Here is a 16,121-nt window from a genome sequence, read left to right on the forward strand (position 1 = left end):
GGTCATAGGGTCTCGCGTTATAGTTTATTATCAATGCGTCGATCTTGCGAAAATGTGCCGGAAACTCAAAAATTAGAAGAATTATGACGGTTGATATCAAACAACATAATTATACATATTAGATCTCATAATCCACGAAGATAGACGGTAATATCTTTTCTGCCTGTTTAATGCATATTATTGTTCCCCCTTTTTGAGTTCTTATCAACACATTTTTATTTTCAGTAATACAGTTGATATTGATAAACCTTTTACGTTATAAAATTAATCATCTAGATTTTAGCGCGACAAAAAAGAAATTATTTCGGAATTGCATGCGGCGGTTATGTCAATGATTATATTATTGGACATTTCTTTTTACAGATGTTTTTAAACTATTAGGTTTTTCATACTTTACTATAGTTGAGCATTCCTATCGAGCACGGGGAATTGTCTGCAGGTCAAAAAAATGGTCAAGATGAAACCACGATGGGAAGATAAAGCTGGTAACAATCTGTAGATTTTGACAATCGTTGCATAACTTGGACTGTTTGATTCCAAAAGCAGAATGAATAAAATCGTTTCTCGACTGTTTCTTGAGCAAACCTTTTCTGTGTATACGATATTGAATTTTTTTACATAATATACAGTTCATTCGTTGCAATAATTTTTCATAGTCATCTATGTACGTCAAGTACATTAATATTCGTTAAGTGGTCCAATTTGTTTAGATAAATTCCTCTGAGTTGGTCAATATTAATTCGCTTTAAACATTTGATAGAAACTTCATGTAGCGAAATACATGTATATATATATGCTTTAAAACTTTAATTTGATAGAGTTCAAGCGCAAATAGAAAAGCTCGTAACAGATTAAGGCGCGGACCTTGAAGCGTCTTATTTTGGCGAGTACGATGAATTTGAAGGATGACTCTCATTCGATACATTATCAGTGTCGAAAATTGTATTACATCGTTAGGCGGTTTGCAAACAACCCACGGTAACACCGCGCGCTGTTATCATCTAAATTGTACTAAATCATGCGCGATAATTTTACAAAAATGCCGACGATTTTGCTACCACAATTCGGTGGAATGTACGGGGATTTGGTACTCATTGAGTATTGGTTTTGGAATATTTCTTTACGTGGTTCACAATAACGAATAATAGAATTATTGTAATAAGAGTAACAACAGTAAGCTTTTTATATTTTTATTTTAAAATTCTTATACTATGTATTGTATAATCTTAAACTATATAATCTATTATATTCTATTTGTTCTTTTGATATACGAATAACAATTAAAAATAAATAATTCAAAATGAAATAAAAATACAAGTCACAAAAAATAAATTGAAAATATTTACTTATCTTATATTTTTATATTTCAATTGTTTATCCTAAAGTGCCAAAAAAAGCCAGATATACTTTTGAAAGATTTATTTTCACGTTCTTTATAAATAAAGTATCGCACACACTCACTCATTCTTGTAACAGTGGGTTTACCACTAGTCATCATTTTTTAAAATTTAAGTTCACCGAAGTAGATCGATGTGATTGAGCCGAGTTTATAATGTTGTTAAAGAATCTAAAATCAACAACTGGTGCGCAAACACTGCAACATTTTTTACATATTTTATTAGCTCTATTTATTTTGTATTTTACATAGTTTACTAAGAGCCATTATATTTTGCAGACTTCTGCTGGTAAAACGGTATTTAGTAATCATGTACGGTATTTAGTAATAGCCGTAAGGATAATTATTGTGATTCAATGTATATTCTAAAATTTCTGATATTTTTTTGGCAGTGTCTGTTCAATTTACAATATTTGAAAAACCTTCACTACGCATATTTAGCTTTGTAGTGAACGTTTTAATGATTTACTAACTGTATAATGAATTACGTCACTTTTATTTCTAAAATCGCCGCTCTATAAATTAAACAAAGTGGCAAATATATTTACAATGAATTGTGTTTATCACTAATGGGCATATTACATCTTTTTAAAGGGTTTGGCAGTTAAACTATATTTAACGGATGAATCTTTTTCGTAGCTTATAGTATATCGCAAAAACTCTACCTCCTTTACACGAAATCTGCATTGTCAACAGAAAAAGGTGAATGAACACGTTATTAAAAGATGTAGGCAAAAGTTTTTGCGATACAGTAAACTGCGAAACCTATTTTTAATGTGTTTACATTCGAAGCACATATCGTTACGTGAGACGATACCTAATTTTACATCTTTTTGATAAGATTCAACAATTAAAACGACTTCCTTGAAGTCATTTAAAATGAATTCGTAATGAGCTCAAGAAGATTACACCTGTCTGTGTATTAATAACATTTTCACTATGATAGAAAGCAGTCAGTTCTTTACTTTTGAAACCATGATGGTGGTGTGTCACAAACTTAAAAGGTGACACCGATTTTTCATAAATAAAGTTGTTTAGGCTTTGACAGATTTCATGAGAAGATCAGTGCTTAGAGATTTGGGCCTTTCTATGGGAAGACCGAGAGCTCGATCCCAAACAAGGGACGCCAGAACACCAAGAGCACGCGATACTCCGAACAGGACGGTGTAATAATTCATCTCTTTCATTCCATAGTATTGCAGTAGAACTCCCGAATGAGCATCTACATTTGGCCATGGGTTCTTTACCTTGCCAGTTTCCAAAAGAATGGGTGGAACTACTTTGTATACTTGGGAAACAAGCTGAAAATATAAAAATATAATCATTAATAGACAACAAGCTAAAAGCTTAATACAAATCCTAAAGAAATTATTCATTCTGAAATTTTACCTTGAACAGTTTGTCATCCGGCAAGTGTTTCAATGCAAATTCTCTCTGGCATGTATATCTAGGATCAGTCTTTCTCAGTACGGCATGACCATATCCAGGAACGACTTGACCGCTCTTCAACGTGTTCCAAATAAATTCCTTCAGCTTATCGTCACTGGGACTGTCTCCAACTTGAGCGCGCAACTTTTCTAGCCATACCAACACTTCTTGATTCGCAAGACCATGGAGAGGACCAGCCAAGCCGTTCATTCCAGCGGCAAATGACAAATACGGATCAGACAATGCCGAACCTACCAAGTGAGTTGTGTGTGCAGATACATTTCCACCTTCGTGATCAGAGTGGATCGTTAGGTATAAGCGCATAAGTTCGATGAATTGTGGATTGTCGTAACCGAGCATGTTCGCGAAATTCCAAGACCAATCTTTTCCCGCATCGACGGATCCCAAGCCTTTACCGCCCTTGTAAATATTTCTGTAGATTGTGGCAGCCACTACGGGTAATTTAGCGATCAGATTCATCGAATCTTCGTAAACGGTTTCCCAATATTTGGTCTTGTGTACACCTCCTGTATACGCTTTCACGTATTCACTCTCGCTATTTAGAAGAGTAATAGCGGCGGAGAATTGAGTCATGGGGTGAAGCGATTTGGGGAAGTTGTTCAGAGCTTTGACTACGTGATCAGGTAATGCGCTTCGGGAAGCCCATTCTTGAGAGACTGCTTTCACTTGGGCATCCGTGGGAACGTCGCCAGTAATCAGAAGCCAGAACAAACCTTCTGGAAGCGGTTCCTCACCACCCTTAGCTTTTGGTAGAAGCTTCTGACATTCTGGAATCGACTTTCCTCGGAATCTAATACCTTCTTCAGGATCCAGGACCGACGGTTCCCATACAAGTCCTTTAATTCCACGCATACCACCATACATCTAAAAAGTAACGAAAAGTTATCACGCGATATCAACATCAGGCGAAAAAAGATAGGAGAAAAAAGAAGAGATGTATTCACTGACATTGATGTCTGATGTAACGACCACAGGAACCGCACTTTGGACTGGCCTAAATGTTACCTTCACATCTATCATGATTTGATTTTATAAATAAGAATAGAGAGAGAAACGTATAACGTATCATATAAAATAAAGGCAAAAGAGGCAAAAAGGAAAGATGTCTCATATTGTAGCATAATTTCTTGCTTGGTTGGATCTCATTAAACACAAAGAATTCGATCGCTACTAAAAAATCTCTAAGAACGTGATGTACAAGGAATAAAGTTCATCGAGTATTGATATAGAAATTGCGAGATTTTGTTCTCCGATTATTAGGCAGCCAGAATTTTACCCGCAACCTAAAAGCCTGCCTATATATGTATATTGCGATCACATGATAAGCACGCGGCATACGCGCTGATTTCATGGTCTTTATCACCCACTCGCGAGACATTTATCAATGTCACAAAAAATAACTCGTAGTGTGTCTTTCATAGTGAGATTCCTTATCTTCCACGTGGCTTAATATGTTAATACGTAACGTTCATCGCGTGACGTTCCGCTCTTGCAATAATATTGCTGCGATGCATGATAATTTATTCATCGTCAGATATTTAGTACGTAAAACGTATATAAAACGCATGATAACTGGAAATTGCGCGAACAGACGCATACCATGTCTACGGTGACCTCTCCAACTTTGGTGGATCCATGCTGTTTACGAAAAGCCTTGACACGTTCCTGCTCCTTCGGAATTTTATCAGCCAGAACCTTTTTCAGATCGGTGGAGGCATCGCTCAATGATCTTAAGAATATGGTCGAAGTTATCTTCTGTAAAAAGGAAAAGAAGAAATTAATTCTGGATTATATTCTGAATTTATTTTTGATCTCGCTTTAATTCTTATTATCTTTAATTCACATAAATATTAATTGTTACATAATAAGAACAGAAACTAGGACACGTGAAAATTAAATTATTACGATATTCTCTGCCTTTGTGGTGATAACAGTTCGAAGACAGGTAAATATTTTATTGGCATCGTAAAATAATTTTCCTCGTTCAACCTGATGGATGTAATTAAATTTTCGTTATGGACAGAATGTTATGTATCGGCGCTACCAGTTGTAACGAATAATCGGCGACAATTGCCGGATTACGTAAAAAGAACGAATTGCGTGTAATGATATATTTGCTCGATCAAGAATACACGTGAAGAGCTAATTCCTGCGCGAATATCGTGATCATTTTAAATTGACGTCTATAATAATAAAAAAGTGATAAAATATTAAAGCTAACGTCTGCTATTGATAAAGACAATTTTTTGTGAAATATAAATTCGGTATCATTCATGAGAATTTCAATATATCGTTCAAACCTCGCTCGAGGTCATGGGGCTCCATGTTAGAGTTCATTATCAATGCATAGACCTTGAAAAAAAGTACTGGAAGACGTTAAGTTAAAAGAATTATTACAGTTGACATTGCGTAGCATAATTGCATATCAGGTTTTATAATCTTAGGTTGAATTATTTTTTATAAACATTTCTCTTTCCAGTAATACAGTTAATACTGTTATAATAAATACCTCCTACGCGATAATAAAACTGAAATGAACTATTCGTGTTCCGACATAACTGTTAGGCAGAAAGTTATTTCTGAAACACGCGTAAGTCGGTTACGTTGATGATTATATCATACGATTCGTCTCTCTGTTTCTTATACGTATTTTTAAATTATTAAATCTTTTATACTATTTTATCGTTAAGTATTTCCATAGCAAGTCATTGTCTACAGACTAGCGTAGAAATCTCTAGATAACGGTAAATACAGGCTAAAAGCTGGGGCAGAGAACATCGATTCGTGACCGCATTTTACGATGAGGAATTAGGTCGAGGTGAAATCACAACGGAAAAGTAAAATGGAACATCCGGTGAGAATTAGTGGATTTCGATATTCCTTGTTTAACTTCAATCGATTTCGATATCAAAAACAGAATGTATGAAAATGGTTTCTCATATTTTTTATCACGTGCAAACATCCTCTATGTTTATAATATTGAATTTTTTAAAAAGAACTCTTTAGAAATTGTGTTCGTAATTATTGGACCGACTTTATCGAATTAGAGTCTCTAGTTATACAATGATCCCGTTATGAAATACTTAAATGTAGATTATTGAAAAATTGTTAAATCAAAAATTCAGTCCATCATAGTGATAGGTGTTTTCTTTTGACTGGAGTCATCTACGAGTGTAGTAATATTGTATGATCACACTATACACCGGACGAGACCATCTTCGACGTACATACAATGAATGCTGAATATGAGTCGCCAGTGACCTTGGCCTTTCTATTAAATTTGTCATGCATCTTATAAGATCATTGCACGCGATTCTCTACATACGCGTCGAAGGTATACAAATCTCGCAATTATATACGCGTGATTTAATGATTTATCACTAAACGAAAATAGTATCTCGAAAGTATCGTTTAATTATAACACGAAAGTTGATCCTGTTACATAATAATTCTATATCTATTCTTATGAAAAAGAATTCGTTCTATAGCAAATGATTTGTGCCGGTGCTATAGTTTAGGATTACGTTGTTCTTTTTCTGGCTAGCGTATTGTATTTATAAGTGCAAGGGTTCACCTAGACGTTATTAAATACGTACATGTATACGGAATGTTACATCTGGATACAGGCCAGGGTTCCAAGTGGTTTATGACTAAAAATAAGTAGTTTTACGTGTTCTATAATTTAACCTACACTACATAATGCACACGTGATAAGGAAATTGGATGCAAAGAATGTGTCCTTCGCAACACGAGGATATTCAATGTTAAAAAAATGATTACATACGTTTCACCGGGACGTGCGAAATTTAAGGTGTCGTACGAAATGTCACGATTTTATACACGAATTGATCTTTGGTTAATTATTTGAATTGGAAGAATTATTTGATTGGAAACTTTGGACTGTAACTTTAAATTTTTGAATAATCGCTTCCATGATAGTTGAGTGAATTAATTATCCGGTTTGTAGATAACCGTTCTATTATTCTAAGTGTTGGTTGCTATGAGTGAAAGTAATGTTAAAAATTAAAAATAAATACTCGACGTAGTAGTATTTTAATATAAAAAGTATTGATTATTCCATGTACATGGCCATAAGAGTGTTTGAATATACAGGGTGGTTGGTAACTGGTGGTACAAGCGGAAAGGAGATGATTCTAAGCGAAAAAAGAAGTCGAAAATATAGAATAAAAGAAATTTTTTTTTTAATTTTTCCATCGAGACAACGATCTACAGTGAGATCCGTTATAACGAGACGTGGTAAAGTGCGCGCGTACCGAGCGAAAATTCAAAGTCGATTTTCTCGAAAACAAAGCGTCAAACGAAAAATTTTTATTCTATATTTTCGACTTCTTTTTTCGCGTAGAATCACCTCCTTTCCGCTTGTACCACCAGTTACCAACCACCCTGTATAATTTTCTTAATTACTTTCGATGGCTTAGCTCCGTCGAACAAAATCAAATACCTGGATAATGTTGCTTATCGAACTGCAACATAAGGATAAAGCGAGTTTACAACTCAATCTGTACGTTATGCGTTATTCCGTTCACATTCCAAGAATGTATTGCTTCAACTGCAAGTAACAATATACTCGGTACGTAACATAAGACGGATATCAGGTGGTAACCACAACGATGTAACGAAATACTAATTGAATAGATTGAGACTGACTTTTATTTCCGTTATGCGTATCGTTGTGAATCAGGTTGATGATGATCAGTTGATCGAGTGGAAATATTAAAATTTCACTAGAAATGCTAATTCTATTTATCTATTTGTATTGATTGATTACTAGTAAAAGGAAAATAAATCACGTAAAGAAACATTATTTCGATTGAAATATATCGGAATACGATGTAAAATATAACTGTCGCTTTACTATCTTGAAAATATTTGTAATCTCTCACTAACGAGTATACGATGAATTCTAGTTAGTTAATTGTATCTTTTCTCTTTAAGAATTGCGTTAAATGACTATAATTAAAATTGTCACTGCTGTAAGTCAAGAGAAGACTAACATGTGTTCAGAATCCGAATCAGAAACTTTCACCGTAAACTTTCACTGTATTTCCGATATAATCCTTGCAATTTATAAATCGATCCGAGAATAGCTTGAAATACATTTCATTTTTCATATATTTTTCTTTTTTTACGCGCGAGTAAAAATAAAGCGATGTAACTGATGTGATGAAACAAGAAGAAAGTAAGGAAAAAGGAGAAATATCAACTTACAGTAACATAGCGTCCACTTTTACAAAGTCCCAACTTTTTATGATAAGCGATAATTAGCTGCCTACGAACAAAGTTCAATACTTGATTCCTTGCTCGTGTAAAATATTACTCGAGATATCTCGTAATGAATAAATGGTATTACGTAGCGTTAGGTAGTTTACACGAGTTGGTGTACCAATTTCTACATAATTAATACTTAAGTAATATTCAATATTTATACATCTGGATTCCAATCTTACTTTTGTCGATGCTACCTTATTTTTATATTCTCTGCTTTATCTTATATAAATTTTGAATGACAAAAAATAAATATAGTCTACTCCGTTTCTTTCGTTGAATCGTTAGAATATTTATTAGTCTAACAACCACAATAACATTTAAACTTTCCAAAAAAATATATCACCTGATTGAATGTTTGGCCAGATCGGATAAATCGCATATAAAAACCTGGAAAGTTTTGATTAGCGTCGATACGAAAGATAAATATCTCTGAACTTGTGTATGTAAATCATGTATTATCTTGTATTATCATAATAGCACAGATGGCCTGTTACGTGTGTACATACATTATGCTATATGATCGTAACATATCATGACTTTTCCTTCATCGCGTGCAAGTCACTTCGTTTTATCCTCAATACTATAGAAAACAAAAAATGTAGAGGACAATAGGAAACATATTCGTTGACCTTGAATTATCAGTTATACATATGTATACATATGTAAGTTATACGTTTAATGACGAATAAATATGTAAATACAACAATAGTAAGCATAATAATTTATCGTAATTCTTAATTAAGTAAAACCTTCCAAAATTACATGTAATCGAATTCTTAATTTTATACGACTAGCAAGATATATGAGACAAACTGGTATCACGTGAAGCTTTCCTATGATCGGCGCTTAAATGTTAATAAAATTGAAATTATGGTATGGAAATTTCAATACGATGTAATTAGAATCATTTGTGAAATGATTTATTTTTATTCGCTACTGGTATTGGTAAGGAGAGAACTTTAGTAATGCATAGGTCGATCGAAGAAATTGATTTCCAACCTGAAACTCGTTTACCACTCATCCGATTAGCTCTATCGTAAGTGCTAAAAGATATTCAACTCGTACAAGATAGTTGAAAGCATTATATTCTTATGATGATAAATCAAGTTTATTAATGATAAATACAGATATAACTTAAATTAATTCATAAGATGCTCTAACGCTAGCGTTTTTTTTTCCTTATGTGAAGATACTGCCTGCATAGATATAGATAACGATAAAGGTAAAATGTAATACGTTGTTTCTTAATAGTGTTCTAATCTCAACTAAACATGAGGTTGATTTATATGTTTAGGCGTCTAGTTAAATGTGCAACAAAGATTAGATCCTGGTAGTTAGCTATAATTAAATATCTTGGTAATATAAATCTACTACAACAGATTATCGGCCAACAGATTACAACGATACTTAACCAGATAACATTTGTAAAACAACGTGTGATAATGTTTTCAAATTATATAAATATTCTACGTGTTATATGTTTGCGACCGATTTTCGGCCGCGATTCGCCGACATATAATATTAACGTACGTCTGAAAGAGTGAAAAGAACAACGAGATCGAGTGGTCAATTAAATTTTGGATCTGTGAATTGGTTATGTCACGATGAACAGAGATTATCATCCCACGTGTTCACAATATATGTATTCACAGATTTGACGTCACGCATCGCGCGCGATTCGCTTCACACCATGTGACCGACAATGACATTACTTGCACCAGTAATCATTTAAATTCTCTCTAGTTTTCAATGATTTATGCGTGCTGACGCATGTGGTATTACGATGACTTCTTTCTAAAAGTTCATTCCTTAATACGTAAGCACGATTATGTGCCTGAATCTCGCCATCTCGCTATTATACAACTCGGGACATCTTGTTTAAATAATCAGCTACTAGAATAACGATAATAGTTGCATAAATTCATTAACTTGCCATTAATCGGCTATTATACCTGTCTATATACTACGATTCAGTTATAAAAATAGTAAAAAAATAGCTAAAGAAGTTTGAATTTTAAGAAATACGAGGCCCCAGTGTCTTGGTAATGAACGGACAATTTATGGTATAGCAAAAATTCACACGATGTCGCAACCAACGAACAACGATACATTCCTACAGTCCAGCCATTCTATGGTTTTATCGTTGAACTTTGGGTACAGGCGCGAATGTTATATGTGCCGGATTATTCGCGTGCATTAGGTCAATCGCATTACTCATTAATATGTTATCGCGATTACAATTTAGTTTCTTATTGATAAACTCGAATAAATTAATCATTTTGTCGATATTTATTAATTCAATCAGGCAAAACGATCGAATCACGTGTCTTTAGACATTTCATTTATCGATATGAAATATAAATTTCGTTGGTGCAAGTCGAGGTTATCTTAATCTGCTCGAGAGTCCGAATTTTCCGTGACCACGGTGACGTCATATAAAATGAATTTTCATTTCTACTCGTTTCATGGCCGATCTTTTCCATAATACGGAAATTGAAGTACGAAGAAAATATGCGAATGCACATTTCAGCGAAATGAAGATCTCTGACCTTATTTCCTCTCTCGATTGAAAGTAGGCTGACATCACCGTGTTCTTGGCGAGAACCAGTTCTCCTTTCTTTACTACACCGATCCTCATTATGAGCAAGTTTCTGCGTGCTCGCTAAGGAATTCTAAATTTTTCGACATACTTGAAACCGTTTTTGAGCAATACGGGTACGAAAGAATTTTCGAAATTGGACGAAACAAATAAATTGTTGCGAAATTAAATTCAACTGAATCGTAAAATCTAATCAAATCCTTGTGCGAGTCAAAAAAACAAATATGTGTTACGGCAACAATATCTTAACTACCGCTTATCAGAGTCGACGATAATCAAAATGAATCATTGTACAAGTAGTAATGGCAATCGCAAGATTAATTTTCTAAAAAACTCAATAACGACAAACTAAATAAATATCGATTAGTAGGCCAAAAACACATCGTCTGTTAGCTATAGAATATACATGTTAACTTATTTCAGACTGTATACTTATATACAGGGTGGTTAATAACTGGTGGTACAAGCGGAAAGGGGGTGATCCTACGCGAAAAAAGAAGTCGAAAATATAGAATAAAAAGTTTTCGTTTGAGGGTTTGTTTTCGAGAAAATCGACCTTGAATTTTCACTCGGTACGCGTGCACTTTACCACGTCCCGTTATAACGGATCTCACTGTAGATCGTTGTCTCGATGGAAAAATTAAAAAAAAAAAAATTTTCCGCTTGTACCAGCAGTTACCAACCACCCTGTATATTTATATACATACATAATTACCGATATCTAAATGAATTTATATTTATTTAAAGGAAAAACAAAAGAATTTGAGAAGGAGTAAATTTTATTGCACATCGAACCATGGCATCTGCTGGGTAAATTATTAAAAACACTTCAGAAGTAAACCATCGATGTTAATTATATGAATATTATATAGATTTCCTGTTAACTTTCTTTTTCTCTCTTTTGTGGTTTTTCCAAATGAACTATTTTTCGAATTTCTTTTAACATCAAGTGAAATTTTATAATTTGATCCATTTTTCAAAAGGTAAAAAACAATCCTATAAGCAATTAAAATTGTCCGCCGAATACGATATATTTTATTAATTTCTTGTTCGTTCAATTCCATAAGCAGGAAAGTGAAATATCAGCGAAATTTGTTGTTGTGAGCGGGTCATTTTTTTATCTTATCATAATCTGCATAAATAAGTATATGACAGGTATATGACGAATATGTTCGCAACATTCACAGTAATGAGCAAAACTGAACACCGCACTTTGAAATAAAATTAATTTTCTAAAATTCGATCAAATGACGATTTTTTTTTATATTAGAAGGATTAGTTTATTAGGTGACATATAAAAATATGATTTTGAGCAATTTGAAAGGAAATTTGAAAAAAGAAAAAAAAATGAAATTCCGAAGGAAATAGTAAGGATCATCTTTCACAACTCTTTTATCTGAGCCTGTTATGAAAATTTAAACAATTCGTTTTATAGATTTGTCAGTTATACAGGGTGGTTGGTAACTGGTGGTACAAGTGGAAAGGGGGTGATTCTACGCGAAAAAAGAAGTCAAAAATATAGAATAAAAATTTTGTTTCTTTTTTTCTTTTTTAAATTTTTCCATCAAGACAACGATCTACAGTGAGATCCGTTATAACGAGGCGTGATAAAGTGCACGCGTACCGAGCGAAAATTCAAAGACGATTTTCTCGAAAACAAAGCCTCAAACGAAAAATGTTTATTCTATATTTTCGACTTCTTTTTTCGCATAGAATCACCCCCTTTCCGCTTGTACCACCAGTTACCAACCACCCTGTATAGGTATATATCGAAAATTTCATCGGAATCGATTAACGTTGCTATGAATTACAAACGATTAAAAATGGCGAAAATCACAGCTTTCACGATTTCTGTCTTAAAATCTGCAGATCCTTACATCACCTTGCAATGATAAAATTCTCAACATATGCAGGATGTCCCAGTTTTTTTCGGTCAAACATTGTCAGTATATTTTTACAAGTCAAGATAAGAAAAAAATGTGATATAAGCATATGTCACTCCAACCAGAAAAGAGTTATAACAAAAAAACTATATACGAAATTGTGCGTTATTACGGTACAAAATATGAATAGGTCAGGAATACTTACATCTAGCAGTAGTCAGGAGATATAATACTTCTACTACTTCTAACTTCAACGAGCAATAAACGGGAACTTCGAAGAATAAAAATCCAATTTTTTGTCACTGCTAATCTTGTATCGACAGTTGTCTTATATTGGCGAACATTTTGAAATGGAATTGTAGTTTAAGTTGTAGAGGTATTATGATATCTCTTGACTATTGCTAGATGTAAGTATTCTCGGTCTATTTATACTTTGTATCGTAGTAACGCATGTTCATTGCCGCTCATTTCGCATATCTTTCTTTTTTGTTAACTCTTTAACAATGCTCCCAATAACATATATTTATATGACAATTTTTTCCTTCTCTTGGCCCCTTGAATATACTGACAACGTTTGACCGAAAAAAAATTGGAACACCCTGTATATTTCTGACTATGATCACAAATCTTCATAACGTGTTGTTTAAATCTAAAAAAAATTCTTAAAAAGCAACCTTTACTTTTTTTGGCCTGATTCCGGCCAAACAACGATTGTAATTTCTTCGAAACATTTTTACGCATCTAGTAAAGTAATCCTTTTAACTTCTCAAAAAAATTAAGTCAGTTGGTCGAATTTAAAAAAATTATTGTTTTAAAGAGTGTGTGTTGAATTTTGCTCATTATTGTACATAGAAGAGCTCATACTGCTCATTATCATTAATTGCATAACTAAAAAACATTTGAAGGGCATTGCCAGATACAACACACCCGTAAACTACAATTATCTAATTGATTTCGCGCCATATAATCGTCAAATGGCGCCAAAATGACCGAGAAGAGGGTGTCATGCATGATCCAATTTTTATTAACCCTGAAATTCAATCGTCTTGTCGACAACTGTACGTTTAGCTTTAACTCTTAATTCTTAATATACTTTGTAATACCTTTCCAATATAGAATATGCAATAAAGAATCTGTAATTTTTTTAAATTGAATTGTAAGAATTTGATACAGATTAGAAGAAGATATGACAAGTAAAATGAGTAAAACACAATGAAATCCAACTTTTTCCTGTAGCCGAAGTTTTCATTGCGACCATATATGCCAATAAATTCTTCTATATATAAACTAAAGTTTTTGCTATATTAGGATATTGTCAAGTTATATTACTTAATGATAAGTGACAATAATAAACGATTTTATATTGTATAGGAGAGAGAAAAGGAAGAAATGGTTTTGAAGTAGTAGCACGTTACATGATCCGAAGGTCACGTTTATATATCTATAACATTAGGTAATCGGCGAGCCATCTACAAGTTGAGCGAAGAGTTTCTAAATGTGCCAAAAGTTACAGTAGATGTACATACACTTTGTATGAAACTATTCATTCAGTCTTTCTATGACTCCAATAATCAAACTTATAATTTAATCAAATATTAATATATTTTCCTAAAAATCAGTTTCAATGTATCTAATTCCCTTCATAAAACTGAGGAAGAAGAATTAATAGAAATTAAAACCGGATGTGTGTACAATTTTGGATAGTAATATCGAAAAAGTTACATGATCAATTCGAAGTTTCATAGGTAAGCAAATATTTGTCAGGGACATAATGAAGGAACGGCCAATGCAGATTACAAGGACAACACAGATTTTGACCTCGAATTCGTTCTAAAATTGTGATACCTTACGAAATTATAATGTCGTGCACTTCTCAATGGACATGTGTATCGACGTAAGAGATTCTCACATATTTTGTATTATATATCAAGTATTATCGCGATAAGTCGCTACAGCAAAAATAGACTGACAGCTTTCAAATTTTCACTAGATTAACCTTCTAATTTTCACATCAACGAACAAAGCAAATATATTATGTATCTTGCATTGTTTTTCCCTATCATATACGCGATCACGGGGAATTCTGTGTTTTCATCGATTAGGACAAAGAGGATATGTCAACTTGTATCAAAACTTCATTCATGCGAATTGTGAGTGTCCACTGCTGCTATACACATTTACATTTCAATTCGACAATTTCATTTATAAATGTTCGAAATGTAAAACAATAGTTAAAATATTTAGTTAATTCTACCTTTATGAGTATTAATTAAAAATCATCATAATTACGGCTCAATTAATATGTCCGGTCTCTAACTTACGATAAATAGTAATCAATAATTATGCATCGTTTAAAAATTTATTACGTAACGTATCAGGCTATCAAGCTTGTCTAAATTAATGCCAAGTTCTGTCGGTCAGGTAAACCTTATATCACTCGATATGTAATTCAATGTACAGTTTTAAACAATTGATCAATATATATTCATTTTATGGTTTCCATAATATTTCATATCGCCACTAAATGCAACGATTCGATTAATAATAAGCTGCATCCATGTTAGAGATATTGCCCCAAAATAATGTGCATTGTTGGAGTTTTGTAAAGGTGTTCTGAGCACACGCTCAATACGTCGAACAGCTTCGAGACAAACCTTTCACAGTTTATTTTATAGCACATTTTATCTATCGAATCAACAAACATGACCCAATATTTTGTCTAGATATCATTAACATAGATGATTTGCTATAAATTTGTAAATTTGTATACCGACAGTTTTGATCGTGTTTAGTTACTAGACTATTGGTCGATAGAACGCCTACTACATACTTGGTACCCAGAACCACATAGCCAAACCGAATAGCGTCTTAGCTCTAAACGGTGCAAGGTTCTAGCATTTCGAAAGAGATAAATAATAAAAAAACCATTTATTTTTATATGACTATCTATTAAAAATTATCAACTATTATTACAAAAAATAATGATGCACGTTAAACACCTGCTTGTCTTTCGAATTTCGCACCGGAACAACGTGAAGTGGTTTAGGAATCATTCAAATATCATATTGTGTACTAAGACCAATCAATTTTTGGTAAATTCATTTACCACGCACCTGAACTTCCAAGCAACGTTTTGGACTGAAATGGAAGAGTGCCATTGTTCTTTATATCCTGGCTTATGGATCCTTCCTCTTTCTTGTTACTGTCACACCAACTATCCAACTGACCACGCGGAGCTCTGGCGCCCAACTCAACTAACTGCTCTCTTCGTTCGTCACAAATATTTCTATCGCGCATGCGCAAAACAGTTAGTGTTCCCAAAGGATCATTTAATGTCTACATATAAATCTGCCATGTTATGTTCATGGAAAATATCAAAATTAACTTTATAACTATTCTTGATAAGTACTTTAAAAAAATTGAAAAGCGAAATGTAGAAGAGTACATTCATAGAGATTAAAATGTACAATAAATTTTAATAGAGATCCTATGTCATTCGTGTAAT

General features: G+C 33.3%; 1 protein-coding gene across 1 annotated transcript; it reads right to left on the reverse strand.

Annotated features, from left to right (window-relative positions):
* Positions 1-1,404: 1,404 nt before the first annotated feature.
* LOC117241831 (probable citrate synthase 2, mitochondrial) lies at positions 1,405-16,047 on the reverse strand. The gene is made up of 4 exons (XM_033507995.1): positions 15,730-16,047; positions 4,445-4,600; positions 2,786-3,709; positions 1,405-2,697 (listed from the first exon to the last, which is right to left on the reverse strand). The coding sequence occupies exons 1-4, from the start codon at positions 15,772-15,774 to the stop codon at positions 2,431-2,433; spliced, it is 1,392 nt and encodes a 463-aa protein (XP_033363886.1). The 5' UTR covers positions 15,775-16,047; the 3' UTR covers positions 1,405-2,430.
* Positions 16,048-16,121: the final 74 nt, after the last annotated feature.

Source organism: Bombus vosnesenskii, unplaced genomic scaffold (genome assembly GCF_011952255.1).
Source record: "Bombus vosnesenskii isolate JDL3184/JDL3185 unplaced genomic scaffold, Bvos_JDL3184-5_v1.1 scf7180000016261, whole genome shotgun sequence".
NCBI classification, from domain to species: domain Eukaryota; kingdom Metazoa; phylum Arthropoda; class Insecta; order Hymenoptera; family Apidae; genus Bombus; species Bombus vosnesenskii.